The 22038-nt window shown below is 41.3% G+C and overlaps 1 protein-coding gene across 2 annotated transcripts in view; it reads right to left on the reverse strand.

Moving 5' to 3' along the window:
• The window catches only part of LOC310957236 (dual specificity protein phosphatase CDC14AB-like), a 58661-nt gene extending 39077 nt beyond the window's left edge, over positions 1-19584 (reverse strand). The window contains exons 1-3 of one of the 2 annotated variants that reach the window (XM_083927722.1): positions 19413-19584; positions 19170-19270; positions 15957-16047 (exon numbers count right to left, since the gene is read on the reverse strand). In XM_083927722.1, coding sequence (XP_083783848.1) covers positions 15957-16047; positions 19170-19215 — 137 coding nt within the window. In that variant the 5' untranslated portion in view covers positions 19216-19270; positions 19413-19584. Of the gene's footprint in view, positions 1-14471; positions 14600-15956; positions 16048-19169; positions 19271-19412 lie in introns of those variants that run through there. The other variant, XM_083927723.1, reaches the window with a different exon arrangement.
• Positions 19585-22038: the final 2454 nt, after the last annotated feature.

A 22038-nucleotide genomic window follows, 5' to 3' on the forward strand; every position in this document is an offset into this window, starting at 1 on the left:
TGCCCGTAGATGGACAATATAAACCTGTGTCACGGAGCGACATCTGGTGGTGCAGTGGTGACGAGAGATTGTTTGATAAATTACCGAGATGTGACGGGATACTGTGCTCTCATAACATTGCTCTTGCCAATATCTATTCATCCTATGTCTGCTGCAGATTTAGCAGCTACTCGATCCAACGAAATGCCTGAACAGTGGCAACGTGTGAAAAGATCTGCAAAATGGATAGATGTAAGAGATCCAACATACGTTGATGATATAGGTGTTCCACGAGGGGTGCAAGAGGAATATAAAGAAGCTGATCAGATATCTAATGGTTTTGAATCTATTTTTTGCTTGTGTTGTACAGTTAACAAGAACGTTGACAGAATCAATTACATCCACTACAATGTACAAAAGCTAGGTAATTGGACACAAAGTGGGTTCGAAGCAGTTCGTGATCAATTAGCTGCAACTTCCCTCATGTCATAGCCCTGGACATGCTATTGGCCGAGAAAGGAGGGGTATGTGCAATGTTCGGTGAACAGTGCTGCACTTAAATCTCTAACGACACTGCTGCTGATGGCAGCCTCACCAAGGCCGTAGCAGGGCTCCGTACTCTCAACAGTAAGATGAAGAAGCATTCTGGAGTCTATACCACTATGTGGGACTCCTGGATGGATGCGTTTGGGAAGGAAAGAACTTTGGTGTCCTCTGTCCTAGTCTCAATAGCAGTTTTTGCTGCAGTTTTAACCTTGTGTGGATGTGGTTGTGTTTCCTGTATGTGTGCTTTGCTTAACCATCTCATTACTACAGCTATTTCACCCATGGAGAACAAAATGGAGCAGCTGTATCCTCTGCTTGACAGCGATCCCCAAAGTGATGATGAAAGCAACAATGACGACAACCAGTAAACTCCTTTTGATTTGAGGAAGCTGTATCCTGATTCAACAGACTATGACTCTGACAAGTATTAAGAAACTTCTGAGTGTAAATGTATTTGTGCTCATGAAAATGACCTTACAGCTGAAAATCAAACAAGAAGTGGCTGACTAAAAGTGATGTGAGAATTTGAGCAAATATGTGATAAACAGGAGGGAAATGTTAGAATAATTGTACATAAAGTAATCCCATATTTACTCTAATTATCTTTACATTTAAACTAACATTACTTGGTGTGTGTGTATAGCCAATTCGTGCTGAGTGGATGCAGGTCAAGGAAATCAGATAAGCGTGACTGTTGAGGAGACACCAAAAAGGGGGGGGTCTGTGAAAACACAGACCCTGCTCAACTGATTAATGACAAGACATGTTTTAAGGCTTCTTTAGAGTTGTAAAGTCATAAAGACTATGAATTTTCCATATGTCTTGTGTTGCAGCTATGTGACCCTCACCTTAAGAATGGTAATTCATTGTAAACATTGTAACCACCAATGCTAATAAAATCAAGGGGTTTGGCAGAGATACCTCAGAGCGGTAGGAGACTGTAGCTGAACACATCTCTGTCCGTTCTCCTTGCAAGTAAAATAACTCTTGTCTTTCTCTCTTTTGTTAAGTTTTGGGTGTTTTAGGTTGCTTAAACCTGACACCGAGGGAAATTATTGTACAATAGTTTCAATACAAATGTGGGAAAGGAATCAAATCAAAATAAAGCTAACGTAAAATAAATCAAACAATTAACTAAGTGTGACAGAGTGCAACAGACATTGTGGTTAAGCGTAGGTATATACAATATACAACAATACGCCCTGTGCAGTTTAGCAGCATACTGAAATAAAATAAGTACAAACTAAATAAGTGAGAAGGAGCGATAAGTGATAACAGTGTTAAAAATGTAGCAATCTTCTGTTCTATTCAGGTAAGAAATGGTTGCATAAAAGATAAACAAGTCTCCTGCTCATCTTTCCGCAGAATCGAGGGGTTGCTTGAACCAGCCAGTTACACAACTGCGACTGAGCACAGTTACACATGCTCCAATAAAATGGAGCATACCTAGGTCGTATGTTCCCCGGGTCTCACCCTAACACTACCCCCTAACCCTGACCCTCACCCTCATGTTTTTTTTTTTTTTGTGTGGTGCACAAGTAACAAAATGTTGTGAAAGATTTTACATATTTTTTTGAATAATTCATCATGAGGCCCAATGTGTATTATCTGGTTCAGGTTAAACCCTTTGTAAATATGAACAAATACATACAGAGAATGGATACCATATAACTTTATTTTATTATCTAGTTTGAACAAGCCCCCACCACAGCGACTTCCTGGTTGATCCAATAAGAAGTGCCAAAAACTGCAGTTCTCTGAGTGTCCAATAGGAGTAGTTCGCATAATATAGCAATTTGTCATTGACCTCCATGTTAAACAGGGTGATTTTTTAGAGCATAATTAAACCTTGGTACTTGTTTACAAAAAAAACACTCTAGTCTGTATGTTTAGGTCATATGTCCATGACAACACTGAGGGGGTTGAATTTTTTTGTACCAGGCTAGTTTTTAGTTAATTGGGGGTTAAAGTCTATGAATATTTAGGGGTGTGGCCTCTTGAGTGACAGCTAGCCCCTGGCCCTCACCTCGCCTCAGAGGCTAGATGTCAGGATTAGCATGCTAACTTTTTCATCTTGACCTGGACTGCAATCATTCGTGTAGTGGTGTTTCCATAAGTGACAAGATGGTTTGCTCTTTGATCAACTGTACAAACAAATGGTTTAGGAACACACCATGTTAGCTCTGTTATGCTAGGATTCGTGTCGTGAGGGTCGATGTTTAACAGTCTATGGACATGGTACTGTGTTGAATATCAATTTAAATCATAGATCATAAATGCTGGCTGCCTGTACTTGACTTGCAGAGCCGAATCTCTGCTAGAGACACAGGAAATAAAAAAAATGACTCCAGGTCAAACACATCTCAACATTGACTCCCTGTTCATCTAGTAGCATGTTCTGTTAGCCTAGCTCCCGAGTGGTGAAGCTAATTTGACTAATTCAGTAAACATCAGCAAGATGGACGTATCTCCCTCCCTCCTACGTCACATCAATACCCTTTTTTGTTAAGAAGAAATGAGGCGGAGTTAAAGTCTGACAAGATGGCGACTGCCAGAGGCGAATATGATTGGATCAAGTTGAGAGAACGGACCCCGATGGAGAGGCTACATACATTTTTTTATACAGTCTATAAGTTTGACTGTCAAGGCTGAATTAGCTGGTATCGGGCTGCTGCAAAGACTAGCATATTTACTGTTATTTGAATATTGAATCCCTGCTCCTCATTGAGCTCATGGTACCAGCGGAAGACGGGGTCGAGGCTGCCTATAAACGAAAGTCGTCCCTGTCACTGCTCCGCCAGCAGGAGACGTTCCAGGATTAAAGGAGCGAAATGTTGGTGATTGGTGGTTCCTGGCTAATGACCCTGCAGCTAGCCGCAGCAGCTAACAGGCCTAGGGTGGGGAGAAGCACCATGGTTCTGGTCCAAGGCCAACTGCAAAAAAAGAGGAAGGAGATGGTGGTGGCAGAGGTGACAAGGTTGGAGGAAGAGAGCTATAAGATAAAAGAGTCATCAACTGAAACGTCAGTTGGACAGACCTGTGGAAGATCCCGCGGGCAAGGCTCAGCTTCCTTATTCGTGCAACATATGACACGCTTCCCTGTCCTCGGAACCTTCACCAGTGGTTTGGGAGTGAGGAATGCTGCACACTCTGCAACACCCCTAATGCAAACCTCCAGCACATCCTGTCAGGCTGTAAGATCGCGCTCTCCCAGGAGACACCAGGCCAAAAGAAACACCTAGGCCATTCTACCCTAACCAGGAGTGGAACATGAGAGTCGACCTCGACAGGCAGCTTCACTTTTCGGTCGCAATCACTGCTACATCGCCCCGCCTGGACATAGTGGCGTGGTTCCTCTAAGGCAAAATCCCTGCTCCTCATTGAGCTCATGGTACCAGCGAAGGAGGGGATCGAGGCCGCCTAAGAACGAAAAAAGGCCAAGTACTCAAAGTTGGCTGCTGAGTTCCAGATGGCTGGCTGGAAGACAACTATCTATCTGGTGGATTTTGGATGCCAAGGCTATGTGGGGCAGTCAACCACACGCGTTCTGAGGGACGCAGGAGTGACAGGAGGGAGAGAAGGCAACCAAAGAGCTGGCAGAGGAGGCTGAGAAAGGAAGCTTTTGGCTCTGGTTAAGGAGGAAGGACAAGTGCTGAGCAACGAACAACTAACCACAACAACAACCGGGGGGGAACACCTATCAGCTGCAGGGGTGGCAGGGAGACATCTGCTCCGCCACCAGGAGACGTTCCAGGTTTAAAGAAGTGAAACGTTGGTTATTGGTGGTCCCTGGCTGATGACCTTACTCTGTAAAGTGTCCTGAGATAACTTTTGTTATGATTTGGCACTATAAATAAAATTGAATTGAATTGAATTGAACAGCTGCTCCGCCTAACACCTATTCCTCTATGGTCACAACCAGCTGCGGCGCACCACAAGGACGTGTTAGCTCTCCTCTGCTGTTCACACTGTACACCAATGACTCTGTTACGTTTATGCAGAACTAGTTTCTTCAGACCGTAATGATATTTTGGCCTTGGGTGGTGGCACGGTTCAACACACGACCGTGCTAAACCAATAAGATAGCTGCTTTGTGTCAACAGAATGGCAAGATGGCGGCTCCCGTCGTTAGATTCAATGTCAGCGATAAAGAAGAAACATCCGAAAATCGTCTTAAGTGGGCCAAATGGATTTTAAACTGTGCTGAATTCATAACCGTGTCCAAGAAGAACAATAAGTAATATTGTTTTTGTTTTGTTTTTAACACAGTTTCTCGTTTTTATATTTGGAATCACTCGTGCCCAGCTTTTATTGGATATTAAAAAAAAACATGGACGAAAGCTTTTAACCATGGGGCCTGTGGTTGCCTCTGATTACAACGGAGAAGTAAAAGAAAAGTCGTATAGCACTAGCGAGGCGCCACTTTTTAAAGAACTTTTTTAACTCAGTAGAATCTAAAAGCAACTGGTGAAGTGGGCTTCCTGCCCAGGAGTGAAGAAGGTCTCCCTGGACAATTCGGCTCCAGCATCGGAATTAATCTCACCTCCTTATAGTGGTTCTGTGTCCCCGGTGGACGGATCCCCAGCACAGGCTGCAGGTATGATGAGTCCTGTCTCCCCACCCTCTCAAAAATCAAGGAGAATGGCCCTAATTTATCAAACGAACGTACGGCAGAAAAACGTGCGTACGACCATTTCCTGGCAAACTTCGGCATTTATCAATTTAGACGTGAGCGGGAGCTACGATCAAATCTCACGTCTGGTCTGAGATCGTGTACGCAGATTTCAGCCTGTATATTTGCGGTGCAGCACATCAAAATCTGGCTGAAAATAATTAACAAACCTCAGCTGTCATTAAGCATAAGCAGTCATATATTAAGAACAGATCAAAACGGATTCTTAAAACGAATAAATCATCAATCGCCAAAACAACCACTCCATAAATGTACAGGTGATTTGTGATGCCAAGCTATCGCTTTTAAACGTGGTGGCCAGGTGGCCGGGGGGGGCACACGCGATTCTTTTATATTTCAAAACAGCTCGGCTCCAGCCCCCCGCGGGACAAGCGGTTGAAGATGAATGAATGAAAAGGAAAGCGCACTGCAGAGCCAAAGTCATCTCCTCGGTTAGTTGCTACCCTCGATAAATTGCATTAAATCAAACAAGGTATCAGATGATTAACATCTTGGTATGGTTCTTCTAGGTGACAACGGGTATCCTCTAACGGAATACCAAATAACCCCGCTGGCAAACCCCGCTACAGAGCAGGAGCGCAGGTACAGCAGTGCGCACAAATGCACACGGGTCACAGTGGAGCGCTGCAAGCCACCACAAAAGTAACAGTTACTATAATAATATCTATAGTAATGTGAATATGACTTATATGTTATGGCACTTAATATAGAAGAATAGTAAGAAACAAGTACAGCTAAGGGGATAGAATATGACAATGGAATACCAAATAACCCCGCTGGCAAACCCCGCTACAGAGCAGGAGCGCAGGTACAGCAGTGCGCACAAATGCACACGGGTCACAGTGGAGCGCTGCTTCGGGTTGACTGCCTCCGTTATTCTTTTCCATACAGCGTTTTTATGGGCCCCTTTTATTCCACTCTTAAGACTGCCAAAAAGCACATCTTTATTTGCTCCATCTCGGATGTCAGGATGCCGATCTGTGTGTCGGAAAAGTTCCTTTTCTTACATGCGTTTCTCCTCTCCATGTTTGACCTCAGTGGGCGAGGCCTCTGAAACAGGAATATTTAAGGGCGTAACATGTTAATGACGATCAAATGCAGCCGCCGCATTTATGAAGGCCTGCTCATTCGTACGCTGAGATTGGATACGGATACGAATGTTTCATAAATCACACATGGGTCCTTTCCTACGACCAATTCTGCGCTCAGATCTGCGCCCGTTTTCACACAAGATTGATAAATGAGGGCCAATGTCTCTGGCCTGAAGGCTGACCTCAAGGAGAGGGACAAAATTCTCCTGGATCTCTCCATCGTTGCCACGACCCAGGCAAAGCTTGTCGCCCATCTTAGGGCTTCCGGCACTCGTGACCAGAGCATGACGGCCGAGGACACCACCACCCTACCGTGGACTGGTTCCATCACCACCGGATCTCCGGCACCAGCATTCGCCGAGTCCTGCTGGCACCACCATGGAGTCAAGGCCTAGTTATCGGCACCCTCCACCTCCTGCCTTTGCCCCGTGGAGTGGCAGTGCTCGATCAGGGAGGACGGAGCAGTGGCTCAACTCTACTTAAGTGGAGTCTAGCTCTCCTTCCTCCGCCTCCGGATCACTGGATAACACCTGGAGTGTGTGCTCCAGCTTGCCCCGGAATCCATCCATCCAGCTGGTCGTGGCTCTCACCGGCCCAGGAGCCTGGGTCTTCTCATCTAACCTGATCGTCAGGGAGGTTGAGTCCTCCGCCCTCCAGCTATGTTCAAAGAACAGCTCGGCCTCCACGCTGGTCCTGCAGGCCAGTACAAATGATTTAAAGAACCGCCAGTCTGAGGTCCTCAAGCAGGACTTCAGGTCCATCGTATACTGCCTGCTAGACATGGGTAAGCGACTGATTTTTCTGGTTCACTTAACTGCCTCCCCCAGCTGCACCTGGGGCTTAAAAGATACTGCCTGGAAAAAAAAATCCATTTGTGGACAACTTTACTACTTTTTTAAACAGTGCCAGGCTTTTTAAACATGACAGTCTGCACCCTAACCAGGAGGGGTCAAAACATTTATCCGTCAACATTGACCTGACTGTCCGGTCCTGCACCACCACCACCTCCTGACAACAACCCAGTGTTGGGATCTGGATGCAGAGTCGCAGTTTAATAGTGCTCTCTGCGCTGCCCTTACCACAGATGCACAGGAAGCAGAGATGCAGTCTTACATACCTCTCTGCACTCCCTGTGGAGCACTTTCCAGCCCAGTATCCTATACAAACGCTGTGTGCTTCACGATCATCTAAATCAATTCAATCAAAAATTGAGGAGGAAGAAAAGAAGACAGTAAGAGAGAAAAGACAGACAGATGGACAGAGAGAGAGACAAAGACAGACAGACAGAGACACTTCCAGAGATGCAAGCCACCACAAAAGTAACAGTTACTATAATAATATCTATAGTAATGTGAATATGACTTATATGTTATGGCACTTAATATAGAAGAATAGTAAGAAACAAGTACAGCTAAGGGGATAGAATATGACAATGATAAAAATCATGGTGGTAAATATGATAAATGATGAGTAGCGGTAATACCAGCTGTGATACAGCAAGACATACCACTGATAGTATTTTTATGGCTACAAATTTTATAGTTAGACTAAGACTAATGATAGTATAGTGATAACAGTTGGTGCTCGGACGTACAGGTGGTTGAAAGACACTGCTTGTTTGATATCGAACTTTTAATGGTGAAATGCAGACCATTCTATCTGCCTAGGGAGTTCAGTGCTGTGTTTTTGCTGAGTGTTTACATCCCGCCGCGGGCGGACTACACCACGGCGCTGAGGCTGCTGCATGACATCATTAACAAATACGAGACCACACAACCGGACGCAGTGTTCGTTGCTGCCAGCGATTTTAACCACTGCAACCTCAAGAGTGTTCTCCCCAAATACCACCAACAAGTGAACTTTCCGACGAGGGAGAACAACACTCTGGACCAGGTCTACTGCAACATAAAGGGAGCCTACAAGGCTGTGCCTCGGCCTCACTTTGGTCAGTCCGACCACATCTCAGCTTTCCTCTACCCTGCATACAGACAACGCCTCAAGCAAGCCCCCCCAGTAAGTACTACTGTTAAAGTGTGGAATGAAGAAACTGGACTGGTGCTTCAGGACTGCTTTGGTAGTACAAATTGGGACATTTTTAAAACTGCTGCTACAGGGACTGACTGTATTGTGGACTTGCAGGAATATGCCTCCAGTGTAACATGCTACATCAGTACATGTGAAAAAAACATTGTACCCACAAAACGTCGCAGGATATACCCAAACCAAAAGCCCTGGATCAACTGTGAAGTTCGGCCCATGCTGCGTGCACGCTCCACTGCATTTGCCTCAGGCAGCGCTGAGGACTACAAAAAGGCCAGATATGACCTGCGTAAGTCCATCAGAGATGCCAAAAGGCAATACAGAGTGAAGCTGGAGGGTTTCTACTCCACCACAGATTCCCGTCGCATGTGGCAAGGACTGCAGCACATCACTGACTACCATCAGGGGAGCAGATGGGCCACAACCAGCCAGCCCTAACTAGCAGATGAGCTTAATGAGTTCTATGCCCGCTTCGAGGCCCTCAACACCAACCAACAGAGAGGACCACTGACTACGGAGCGTGCACAAGACTCACCACTCACTGTGACAACAGCTGAGGTGCGCACAGCTCTGAGGAGAACGAATCCACGGAAAGCAGCCGGCCCAGACAACATCTCCGGGCGTGCCCTCAGGGTCTGTTCATGGGAACTGGCTGATGTGCTTGCTGATATCTACAACCTGTCACTAGCACAAGCTGTTGGTCCTGTCTGCTTCAAATCCACCACCATCATTCCCCTCCCAAAGAAAAACATTGTGACCTGCCTGAATGACTATCGTCCCATTGCAGTCATCCCTAGAGTGATGAAGTGTTTCGGGAGGATAGTCATGACACACATCAAAAAGAACATCCCCGACACCTTGGACCCTTTACAGTTTGCGTACCGTCAGAACCGGTCCACAGACGATGCCATAAACACAGTTATTCACACCACCCTCACTCACCTAGAGGCCAAGGATACATACGTCAGACTGCTTTTCATAGACTACAGCTCAGCGTTTAACATGGTCATTCCATATAAACTCTCTACTAAGCTCCTCACTCTTGGTCTGACACCTGGCCTCTGTAACTGGGTGCTGAGTTTCCTCAACGACAGACCCCAGTCAGTCAGAGTTGGCAACTGCACATCTCAAACAAGAACTGTAAGCATAGGGACCCCCCAGGACTGCTTGCTGAGTCCCTTGCTGTACACCCTCTTCACCTACGATTGTGTGGCCGGCCAGAACAACAACAGTATCGTAAAGTTTGCGGACGATACTACAGTCATCGGACTGATTACTGGTGGGTCAGAGACGGCGTATAGGAGAGAGGTGGCAGAACTTGTGGCCTGGTGTCAAGACAATAATCTCTCCTTGAATGCAGAAAAGACCAAGGAGATGATCATTGACCCCAGAAGGAAGACAGTGCAGCACATACCACTGTGCATAGGTGAGACAGAAGTGGACAGGGTGAAAACCTTCAAATTCCTCTGCACTTACATCAGCAAGGACCTAACTTGGTCCCACAACGCACAGCAGAGGATTAAAAAAGCCCAGCAGCGACTGTACTTCCTGAGAAAGCTGAGAAAATTTGGCATGTCATCCAAAATCCTCAGCAACTTCTCTCCATACAGGTGTACGGTGGAGAGCATCCTCACCAGCTCCATCACAGTCTGTAATGGAAACTGCACTGCCCAAGACAGGAAGTCCATAGTCCATCTCTGGAACAGCCTTCCACTCACTTCAGGACATCTACTCCACCAGGGCCACCAGAAGAGCCCACAACATCATTAAAGACACTACCCACCCACAGCACAGACTCTTCACGCTGCTGCCATCAGGCAGACGCTACAGGAGTCTGAGATCCAGAACCACTAGGATGACAAATAGTTTTTATCCACAGGCCATCAGGCTGGTGAACAGCTCCCTCATCAATACCCCCCCCCCCCCCCTCACATCCCTGAACTGATTCATACACACACACACACACACACACACACACACACACACACAGAACTGATTAACATACAAACACTGCTGCTACTCTCTGTGCTCTCAATACTTGTTGTCATTTCTTCCTATAATCAATCGTGCAATACTGTTTGGATCTGTTCTAAGATTCAATTTTTTTCTCATTTTAATCGTGCAATATTGCTCTTGGATCTGTTTTAAAAAATAGAATTTTAAAAAGGCTACAATACAATTTAAGTTAAAAAAATGTACAAATGTACAGACTAAAAATATATGCACAGACTAAAAATAAAACTAAATAAAAATTAAAGTGAAAAGATGGAATATCTTTTCACTTTAATTTTTATTTAGTTTTATTTTTAGTCCTAGCCTTTTTTAAATTCTATTTTTTGACACTGTTTAGTTAAATATTTTTTATTTTATTTCATTTTTACTTTCTTTGTGACCAGGGAGATGTGCAAAGTAAGAATTTCATTGTGCAGTGTGACGTCTGTCTTAACTGAACATATGACAATAAACATCTTGAATCTTGAATCTTGAATAGTATATATGACTAATAGTGACTAGTGACTAATGTTCTCTTCGATTTGTTTTTCCATTTTGGACCAACTAGAGACTCTTAACAGACTTATTGGAGCAGCATGATAATAATGAGTTGCAATAGTCCAGCCTAGAAGTAACAAATGACTAGTTTTTCTGCATCTCTCTGAGGAACAATGTTCCTAATTTTCAGAATATTACGCAAAAATATGCAGTCCTTGTTGCTAATTTTATGTGAGAATCGAAGGACATATCCTGATCAAAAATAAAACCTAGATTTCTGACTGTGGTGCTGGAGGACAACACAACATCATCCAGAGTAATAATATCTTTAGATATTGAGTTTCGGAGGCCTTCAGGGCTAAGTACAATAATGTTTTATCTGAGTTTAACATCAGAAAATTGCAGGTCATCCAGCTTTTTATTTCCTTAATGTACATTTGAAGTTTATCTAACTGAATGGTTTCTTCTGGTTTGATTGACAAATATAATTGTGTATCATCAGCGTAACAATGAAAATTTATGGAGTGCTTCCTTAAAATATTTCCTAAGGGAAGCATATATAAGGTGAATAGAATCGGTCCAAGGACAGAACCCTGTGGGACTCCATGACTGACTTTAGTTTGCATGGAGTATTTGTCGTTAACATGGACAAACTGAGATCTATCTGATAAATACGACTTCAACGAACTTAATGCGGGTCCTCTAACGCCAATTAGATGCTCCAGTCTCTGTAGCAGGATGCAATTGTCAATAGTGTCGAAGGCCGCACTAAGATTTAGTAAAACAAGTACAGAGACAGGTCCTTTGTCTGAAGCTATTAGAAGGTCATTAGTATTTTTTACCATTGCTGTCTCAGTGCTGTGATTCGTTCTAAATCCTGACTGGAATTCCTTGATTAACTCTTTATGTAAAAAGTCACACACTGATTGGGGACTAATTTCTTGAGGATCTTAGAAAGAAAAGGAAGGTTAGAAATAGGACTATAATTGGCTAGAACCTCTGGATCAAGACTGTGGACTTGTAATGTCCATGTAAACATCAGATCTCCGCCATCTAAAGCTGTATTAGTAAATGATCTGATATCAGATAACCATATTGATTTACTCTGTCTGACTGAAACCTGGCTGTGTCATGAAGAATATGTTAGCCTAAATGAATCCACTCCTCCCAGTCATATTATTACTCATACTCGATGCAATGGTCGAGGAGGAGGTGTTGCAGGTGTTGAGTGTACATGCTCTCATTGTTGCTCATTGTTTTAATCACACCCTCAAAACGATTCTGGTGTATACTGCTATCTGCACCTAATTCCCTAATCTATTTAGTACAGTTTTTTTATTCATATTTAGCTCTGGGCTGCTCTGTTATCCCTAATTCTATTTTGTACAGTTTTTATTTCATATTTAGCTCTGGGCTGTTCTGTTATCCCTAATTTTATTTTGTAGAGTTTTTTTTCACATTTAGCTCTGGGCTGTTCCGTTATCCCTTATTATATATATATTTTTTTACAGTTTTACATTTCAAATTTTTATTAAAGATCGTTTTTATGGTTGATCAGTGTTTTCGTGTGTGGATGAATTAATGAACAAACGAATAGTCAGTGGTATGAGTACAATTACTGTCTTTTATTGATCTGACTTAACATAAAAAGTTCTCCTTATCACATATTTGCCTTATTGCTCTTCTTGGACTTGGTTATGTATTCAGCACAGTTAAGAATCCATTTGGCCCACTCAAGAGGATTTTGGGGTGTTGTGTTCCTCTTTATCGCTAACATTGAATCTAACCACAGGAGCCGCCATCTTGCAATTCTGTTGACGAAAAGCAGCTATCTTATTGGTGTAGTACGGTCACGCGTTGAACCGTGCCACCACCTTTGGCCAAAATATTATTACGCTCTGAAGAAACTAGTTCTGCATCAAACATACAGGCACGGATAATTGACTGGAAAATCAGCAACAAACTTTTTTTGGGTAGCTGAGCATCACTTGTTCTTTTTTATGAACTTCAGATTGTGTATAGCCAGACTGCGGAGCGGGAATTGTTTTCTAAAAGACTGTTCGTGGTTCACTTCGCAGCCTATTTGTTTGGGCACCAGTTTTTCTCCTGTTTATTTGTTAGGGAGCCAGGTAAGAGTCCTGTATTTTCTTTTACCATTTAATTTTTGATAGGTAAGATAGTTTTCAAATAAGAGATGTTTTGTTTATTATTTTGGCCGAACTCACCCTGAAGTTTAAACTACCCTGTGTTGAAAATAAATTAATGTTGGACTGCTACTTAGTGTCTTGGTCTCTGGGAGTTTGGGAAAAGGGGAGAGCAACTTTTATGATACGGTACCCCTAGGCCGGGGCGTAACACTCAAGTGCTATGTCAGACATCTTCATTAGATGTGAAAATGGTAGATTAGAATGTTTAGGCATCAAGTCTGAATGGTGTCATCAGTGTTTGTCCTAAATCCCTTTTCCATCACGAGGGCACAGCCACTGATCTCATCTTGACCTATATCTTACAGTGGGATCATAGCCAGGGGCTGAATGTATGGAGATGAATGGGCTTCAGTTGCAGGTTGATATTTAAAGGACCACCTTAGTGTTTCCTCATCAGCCTGCTTCTATATGTAAATCAATTTACAAATATTTTTGACCTGCTCAAATGACAGTGCACTGTCCATCAGACACTGATCCAAGGATCACTACAGGAGGTCCTTCCTACCTGCTGCCATCTCCCTGAACTACCAGCCCCCTCTGAGTCAGGACTGGTCCGGAAGTGAACCTAACGCTTCTTTTAACAGACTAAAGACTTATACATTGTCACCCTGGACACATACTGCACACTTTTCATCCCCTGTCTACTAAAATTAAAGTAAGTGATCCAAAACTGCACTTAAAACCTAAAGTGGGCTTTGTATTTCAGTATGCACTATGTCCACCTCACATGTACAGTATATACAGTATTATGAACACAGTAAATAAGTCTCCCACTTTTTATTTAAGTTACTGGTCATAAGTATTGTATATGTAACAGAAAAAAATAAATCTGTTCTCTTATTTGTTGAGGTGGCTTCTTAATTTGGACATTTTTGTTATACTGCATATGGTAGCTAAGACAGAAAACACTACATCTTATAATATGTCATTTTTTATTATGTACTTCTTTTTTAATTATCTTGTTTTGTTGAGCTGTATATTCTTATTTGTCAGGGCTATCCTGGTTGTTGCTGGTTAGTGTCGTGTCATGGGCACTATTTGGTGCAGGACACTCAAATAATGAAATCAATCACAGTTTTTCTCAGTGACTTTGGCTAATTTTTCTAAACAGTCATAACATTCTCTAATCTTTGTTTGTGCAATCATTACAATGTGAGCTGGCATGTGTGCAAAAAGTAGTAACTAACAGAACATTTGACTGTGCATCACACTGAGATTTTTAGATTCTGATTTCAGCAGCAGGTAAAAGTTCTGTAGTACACAGAAAAAGGGTATGTATACAGTAAATGTATGTGTATCAATGTGTTAGATGTACTGTAAACATAAAAATCAACTTTGATCTTTCATGTAAAGTCATATACAGCCAACAGAGAATGTGCTACAATAACATCCATGGCCAATAAAAAAGAAACGTGCAAAACTGACCTGCAGTAGTTGAGTAAAAGACTGCAAACTGTACATCCTCACAGAACGGAACACTAAGTTCTCCTGTGCTTGGTCTTGATTGGAATTCTGAGTTCATTACTGTCACCTGGCAACTCATTAAACAATTTAGAAGACTTTATTCCATGTCATAGATATTTGTGGAATATAAATGTATGTCTGACAGATTTTTATCATTGATCATTTTATGTGATGACTCAAACGATGAAAGAATGTTTAGAAGTTGTGAAGAGTTCGACAAGTTCACTGAGAATTCACTCATTGGTTTTGATCATCAATTTATGTGAGTGGGTATTGTGCAAATTGTAAACAAATGCACACAGGGAAAACGTGCAATTTGCTTGAATGAATGGAAAATAAAAATCTATTGTCAACAATAAACTCATTGTTCAGAAATTTGAACTGTGGGATTTGGTGTATATATATATATATATATATATATATATATATATATATATATATATATATATATATATATAACAATTGCAAAACGGTAAAAAAAACATAAAGCACAAGAATAAAAAAAAAGAAATGTACACAGAAAACACTGTTTAGGCAGAACTGTACATGCTGTGTGGGGAATTACAGTACAGTACACCGTCTCTTCCACCACGCAGCCTCCTCTTCTTATCACCCTGTTCATTTCCTAGATTCATGTCAAAACTCATGTGAGAACAATTCATACATTCAGGACACATTTACAATATAAAAAGATTTAATGGAATTGTATATAAAATATGCTTGACAAATTATGACAACTGGTTCAACCATTTTACATGTAATGACTACTGTAATTAACTCATGCCAGATGATTTGGGTGTAAGACTATTGACGATGTAGGAAACAGCAGTTATACAGAATCATTTGCATGTATGTGCCAAAATATTTGCAACTTGTTCAAAAGAATGAGAAACTGCTTTTATAAAGTGCACAAGTGACTCTATGATGTGAAGGTTGAATAAGTAGTTTTGAGAATTTACATTCTAAACTGATAAATGTTGTGGAGTCATCAGATGTCACACAGCTCCCTCTGGAGACAGAACATTATTAGAATTATTGTTTGTTGTTGCCACTACGATCTTGAGATGGCGGTGTTCTGCTTATTCTCCAACCTTTAATGTTTAAAATTGATGGAGGTCCCCTTTATGTGTGCTACTACATCAGTAATATGTGTGTTAAACTAGAGGCAAACTTGCCATTGATTCATGTCTGTTTACATCAACTCAACACCACTGCTCACACCCATATTATTTGCTTATATTAGGACAGTGACTACACACCACATACCATGATATTTTTCCAAAATATGTGGTGATCTGTATATTCCGAATGCTGATGACATCTGCTGATCCTCTATAAGGCATGTATTATGGCATGGATATTTTGAGTTAAGGATTCTGTGCTGGTATAATCTCTTGTTGACTGAGTGATGTGAATTTAATCCAGCTGCTTATCAAACAGGCTTACCTCTCATATATGAACTCCTCATCCACGCTGAAGTAGTGTGCGTTGGCTGTATTCTTTGGTTTGACACGTAGAGTGGCAAAGTAAAGTCGATCTGTGGTGTCCAGCAGACACACACACACACACACACACACACACACACACACACACACACACACACACACACACACACACACACACACAGGAGGAGACAGGAGGACAAGCAGACAAATTTCACTGCATTTGTTAGCTGCTTAATTAGGAGATTTTGCTTGGGCATGGCTGTCTGTACAGGATGTGAAGTGCAAGCATAAAGGCTGACTTCCACTCTCGGTCATTCTCCTCCCCTTGTGCTATCTATTTAAGGTTGATACTAGAATGGATGGTCTGGAGGGACGGCAAAGGCATGACACGCCCTACTCTGTCTCTGATTGGCTTTTGCTGACACAGCACTGTGGAGATATGCTCGGCAATGTGCGACTACCAAAAGAGAATTGCCATGGAATCAGTGAAGCTTTGGGCTTCAATTCGTTTGTTTACCTTTATCTATGAATTTGACAAATTTATGGAAGTAAATCTGTGTCATCTGATTTTGAAATTAATAAAACTATTGAATTTCTAGCACTAAATATTTATACATTGAAAATATGTATCTAGATGTTTTGACTCTGAATTTAACTCTCTACTTTTCAATGATCGTAAATTCAAGGTTAATAAATTCAATGTTAAAAAATTAAATATTAACAAAATTAAATGTTAAAAAATGAAATGGTAAAAAATTCAAGAATAAAAATTTCAACATTAAAAAATTAAAAGTTAAAAAATTCAACAGGCCAAATTCAGATGCAAATTCAGTGTATGAAATGCTATGTATACAATTCAGTGTAGCTTGGATCGGCTCCTATTTAACCTCGAATTTATGATCATTGAAAAATAAAGAGTTAAAATCAGAGTCAAACAGACGGATAAATATTTTCAATGCATAAATATTCATTGCTAGAAATTCAATTGCTTTTTAATTTCAAAATCCAATGAAAGAGATTTACTTCCATACAAATTGCCATTAAATAGCCGTAACAGTTTGCAGTGTACCCAGGGAGGTGCAGACACTATCACTTTATTACTTTGGTAGCACACTGAAACACAAGCAAGTTCTGAAGCTGTTAGGAGCATCGTCTTTCTATGATTTCTAGATTTATGGATGTATATTTGTCATGGACATCAGAAATAATGGTATCTGATGAAAATTTAACCCACACAGATATACGCACACACACACACACACACACACACACACACACACACACACACACACACACACACAAACACACACACACACACACAGTGCCTTTCTACACTGTCAACATATGCTGATATGACATGTACTATGACTTCCTGCTCGTCTCTGTCTTGTTTTTTTTTATGTGAGCAATTTGAACACACGTTACTTTCATGTCCCCCACATAATGTCTTTCACTTGGTTTGTCCTACTTAAAGGTTGAATATGAAGAATGATCAGAACACCGCCATCTAGTGTTTCAAGATCGTAGTCGCAACAACAAAAAATATCAGTACGCACCTCTCTCTCTGTATGACTGTCTTTTCACTTACCAAAGTAAAACAAAGAACCATGTGACTTTTTGTCAGGTTGCCAGGTTTGTCAGATCTGGCCCTTTACCCTACAAGAAACCGGAGTCTGTTTGAGCCTGTTTGAACCCATCCCCTCCAGCAAGTCACACCATAAAAACAAGTATTGCACTTAGCCGTTCCAGCTAAGTAAAGATGAAAGTGATATTTGCGATCAAGGAGAACCGTAGCCATTTGGGGGTGCGTTTGAATGGCGTTTCTCTCCTTTCTCTCAGTGCATGGAGTGAATGCTTGGCCTATATTGACTCTGGTTTTTGCCTGTCTCCGCTCACTCAGCTGCTGGGACTAATAACGCCCCCTTCACTGAGGCTCCGAAGCAGCTGCAGGATTGGCAAACTCCATTTCACCCAGTGCCAGCCTACAGTAGCTGCACCCAACAACAGACAACCCTGGCAACCACCAACGCCCAATGCTATTGGCTGCTACCATGGAAACAGAACGGGACAGAAGTCATTCAAAAACCGTCAAAATTTTTTAAAATATTATTTCAGAATTACATTTTTTTTAAGGAAAAGCAATATTTTCATTCTGTACGACTCAAAACGCCCCGTGGGTGTATTTTTAAAAAATATACCTTGTAATAAAGATTCTACATATTCAACCTTTAATAATAATAATGATTATAATAATTTAAAAAGGAATTGGTGGAGACCAACCCCAGAGCTAAAAGAGTAAATAGTGGTTAAACAGCAACCTTGTTTCCTAGAATATTATGTTCCAATACAGAGAGTAGTAGGTGGAGGAAGGAGCTACATTACTTTTTCACAGATTGTGTGTCTAATTGGGCTGTCAGGATATAGTGACGATTTCAGCAAATATGAAAAATTAAAGTTACCAACTTCAGCTTTAAATTTGTACTCCATAAGAATTTAGATATGTTTCTAGTGGCCTCTTTCGTAATACGATATAACTGCACAACTTGGTTCATTCAGAGCCTCCATCTTGTCACATCCATTGACTTTTTTAATTTTTTTGCTCTTTTGTAAACATTTACCTCTCTACTTCCAGTCCATCCGCTATGTTACCCTCTCAAATACACACACACACACACACACACACACGTTCCTATTACACTTCTGTCCTTGACAGACTCAGAAGATGAAGTTCCCAAAGTCCGATTACAAGCGAATGCAGCATAACTGATCTGGGCCGACCACTGTCAGTAGTGTCACTAACGGCGGCTTATTTACATCCTGCCCGAGAATGCCACAGACACGGATATTGGAATACTCAGCAAAAAGTTATTCATTAGTGGGTCATATGATCAATCACCATTGTTTTAACTCACTCTGTGATGGATAGGAATTTAAAAGACAATTAAATAGATGAAAATCTTAGAGTACAACTTTAACTACGTGTTCCCTGTCTTTAAAACAGCAACCTACGGTATAAGTAGGATGTCATTGACTCGCAAGTCTACCCAGTGTGTTGACAACTGAAGCCAAAGGGTCAACAGAGGAGTCTTTCATAACCAGATATATCTCAAAAGCACAACACTAAACATCATGTTGTCCTCACACGGTTGATGCAGGTAATATTTAAGTACAAGGTTAATTATACATGATTATAAAATATTTATGTGCAACTTACCTTTAATAAATTCTGACGCACCGGACTGTTCATATTCCTCTGCCATTTGACTCAATGAAGGTGAGATGTCTTTCAAATATCAAATGGTCGTCTGTTCCAGCCTATAAAAAAATTGAAAATGAGTTATCTGTTATAAGGCCTCTTGAGATATTTCCAGATCACAAGTTCTGCATAAAATATCATCATATGAGGTACATTATTCAGCTTCAATGAGTCTGACATTAGTTGGAGTTAGACACTTACGGACTCTAAATAAACGCACAGTAATTCTTTTCCAGACAAACTATTGGGTTACATGGCCATGTTCACAACTGAGGAGGCGATCCACACGCATAGAAAGTCTCAAAAAAGTAAAATCAAACCCCAGCCATTCATCTCCTTTCCCTTAATGTCTATTGCCTATGTTTAAATTGAATAGTTTCCAACCAATGATGAAGTCCATCCATGTCTTAATGAAAATGTTTCCCTGAATATTCCAGCAAACCGTCAGACAGCTGGGGAGGTACACCAAGCCGTCTAGAGTCAGAGAGAGCTAATCTCTCTGTTGCTCTGCACATGCTCAGTCATTGGCCACACACCCACACACACACACACGTTGCTAAAGCCTGGTAAAGCAAACTAAGGATGAAACGGTTTCGAAGTAGTAGGCTATATTGTATACAGAGATTTACTGTAATGGAAATGTATAAAAGTATTATATTTACATATTATTTATTGTAATTAAATATATGCCTTCCAGTGTACCTGTAGAATTATATTAACTATAATTTAGAATAGGCCCTACAGTGTATTATATAGTCACAATGAAGTAACTTATTTACAGCCAACACTGCAGATTGACTTGGCATGATGAATGTCACCCACCTGTCACCAAAGGGTGCGGAGTCAAAGCCAGGGTGCTAAATGTCTGGGCTCCCAGATTGACTGGCTGAGCTGTGAGTTTCACATGGGGCCAACTAAATCACACAGTTGTACATGTGTTTAAGATGGCGATAACACAGTAGGTATTTAGGTGGTTATTCAAATAAAAGTCACTTATTTGTAGAACAACTAATCTTTTCCATGTCCATGTTTCTGTCTGTTGTTCAGCCAACTATATGGTTTGAAATTCTGTATAGATATTCATGATCCCCAGAGGATAAAATTTACTGACTGCATTTACCTCTGTGTGTGTGTGTGTGTGTGTGTGTGTGTGTGTGTGTGTGTGTGTGTGTGTGTGTGTGTGTGTGTGTGTGTGTGTGTGTGTGTGTGTGTGTGTGTGTGTCGTCTGCGCAGAATGGAGCCTTGGGGAACTCCACATGTATTTTTTCCTGCTCAGATGTGTATTTACCTAAAGACACAAAGTAGTGTCTGTCTTTCAATTAGGATTTAAACCATTTTAATACTGTGCCAGATAGCCCCACCCAGTTTTCCAGACGGTCTAGAAATATGTTGTGAACAACTGTCGAATACAGCACTGAGATCCAATAATACTAAGTACAGCCTATGTTGAATCTTTCCTGTGGCTGGTTTGTTTCTGTAAACACAGGGTTTGAGTAAATAGCATGCAGTAATCAGTAACCAGGATACTACTATTTATCAGGTATGCAGGAAATATATACAAGTAATTTTGACACCTTACCCTAATCATCTGTTGTTTCCTTAATGAAACGAAACATAACTGTCGATTCCAGCATTAAACAGAGCGCCAGATTTAGTAAGATATACAAAATTTTATCCTACGAACCCGTTGATGAGAATACGTTGCTCATAAACAGGTAATTCATCTAAAAACACTATTACCGTAGTTACACCATAGAATACCTCACCATCAAAGTGAAATTCCAATGAAAAATCATCCCAGGCTCTTTTTAGGCAAATATACTCAAATAAGCCTTTGAGATATTTTTTTAGTGTACGAACTACAATCAGAGAAATCCGGGACAGACACTAACAGCCGCATTTGGCTAACAGTGATTAGCTCGGGCAGCTAGGTGAAGGCAATAAAATTTCTTTTTTAACCACTAATACTAATCAAAATAACCCCAAACCTCTTCAGTAGCATGATTAGAGTTCCTACACAGAAAACAAAGCACCAACAACGTAATTAGTGAACCCAAGAGTGTTTTAGGGAGCACTCACACTGTCCTTTCGCACCACGCCCGGGCTTTAGGGTACTTGTCCCAAAGTCAATCCAAAAAGAAGGAGCCCATTTTTGTTTTGTTTTGTTATTCCAATAAAACACGTAAATGTTTTGGTTTGTGTCAGTTTGGTGAAATATCTTTACCTCCAGTCTATCCGTAGTCAGTTGCTGCACTCGTGGAATGGCCATCTTCTTCAAGCATGCCTTCTTTGGGTCAGAAGGTCTTCTAGGAATTACGAATTTGTCCTTTTCCAAATGTTTTCTGCAGACACGGTAATCCCTCTGCCTAAGCGTCTCGATTGGCATCTCAATGTCCAGATTCAAAACAATAATCCACTGGTAGCTAATCACTGTTAGCCGCATTTGGCTGTTAGCAATTGTCTGGAAGGCTTATCTGATGAGTCCATTTGCCTAAAAAGAGCCTGGGATGATTTTATACTGGAATTTCACTTTAAGTTGACTGGATTGGTTTCTTAGCTGTGATATATTGTAAAATACAATCCACTGTAGTTTCAAGGCGGAAATGATGCTCAGTCAGGGTGATGACTTCTTATTTCACTTTCATCATATATAGACATGTTAACAAGGTTAAAAACTTGATTCTGAGGTTTCCCCTTTTTCTATGAACTATCCATCCTTAAAATAAATTATTTACAGGTGGGTTGGCACTCAGTTTTGTACAGGCATTCATGGCCCTCAGATGAATCCTAATAACTTTGGTGCTTCCCTGACTTTTATTCTAGCGTC

This window comes from Echiichthys vipera (genome assembly GCF_963691815.1).
Source record: "Echiichthys vipera genome assembly, chromosome: 15".
In the NCBI taxonomy this organism is placed as follows: domain Eukaryota; kingdom Metazoa; phylum Chordata; class Actinopteri; order Perciformes; family Trachinidae; genus Echiichthys; species Echiichthys vipera.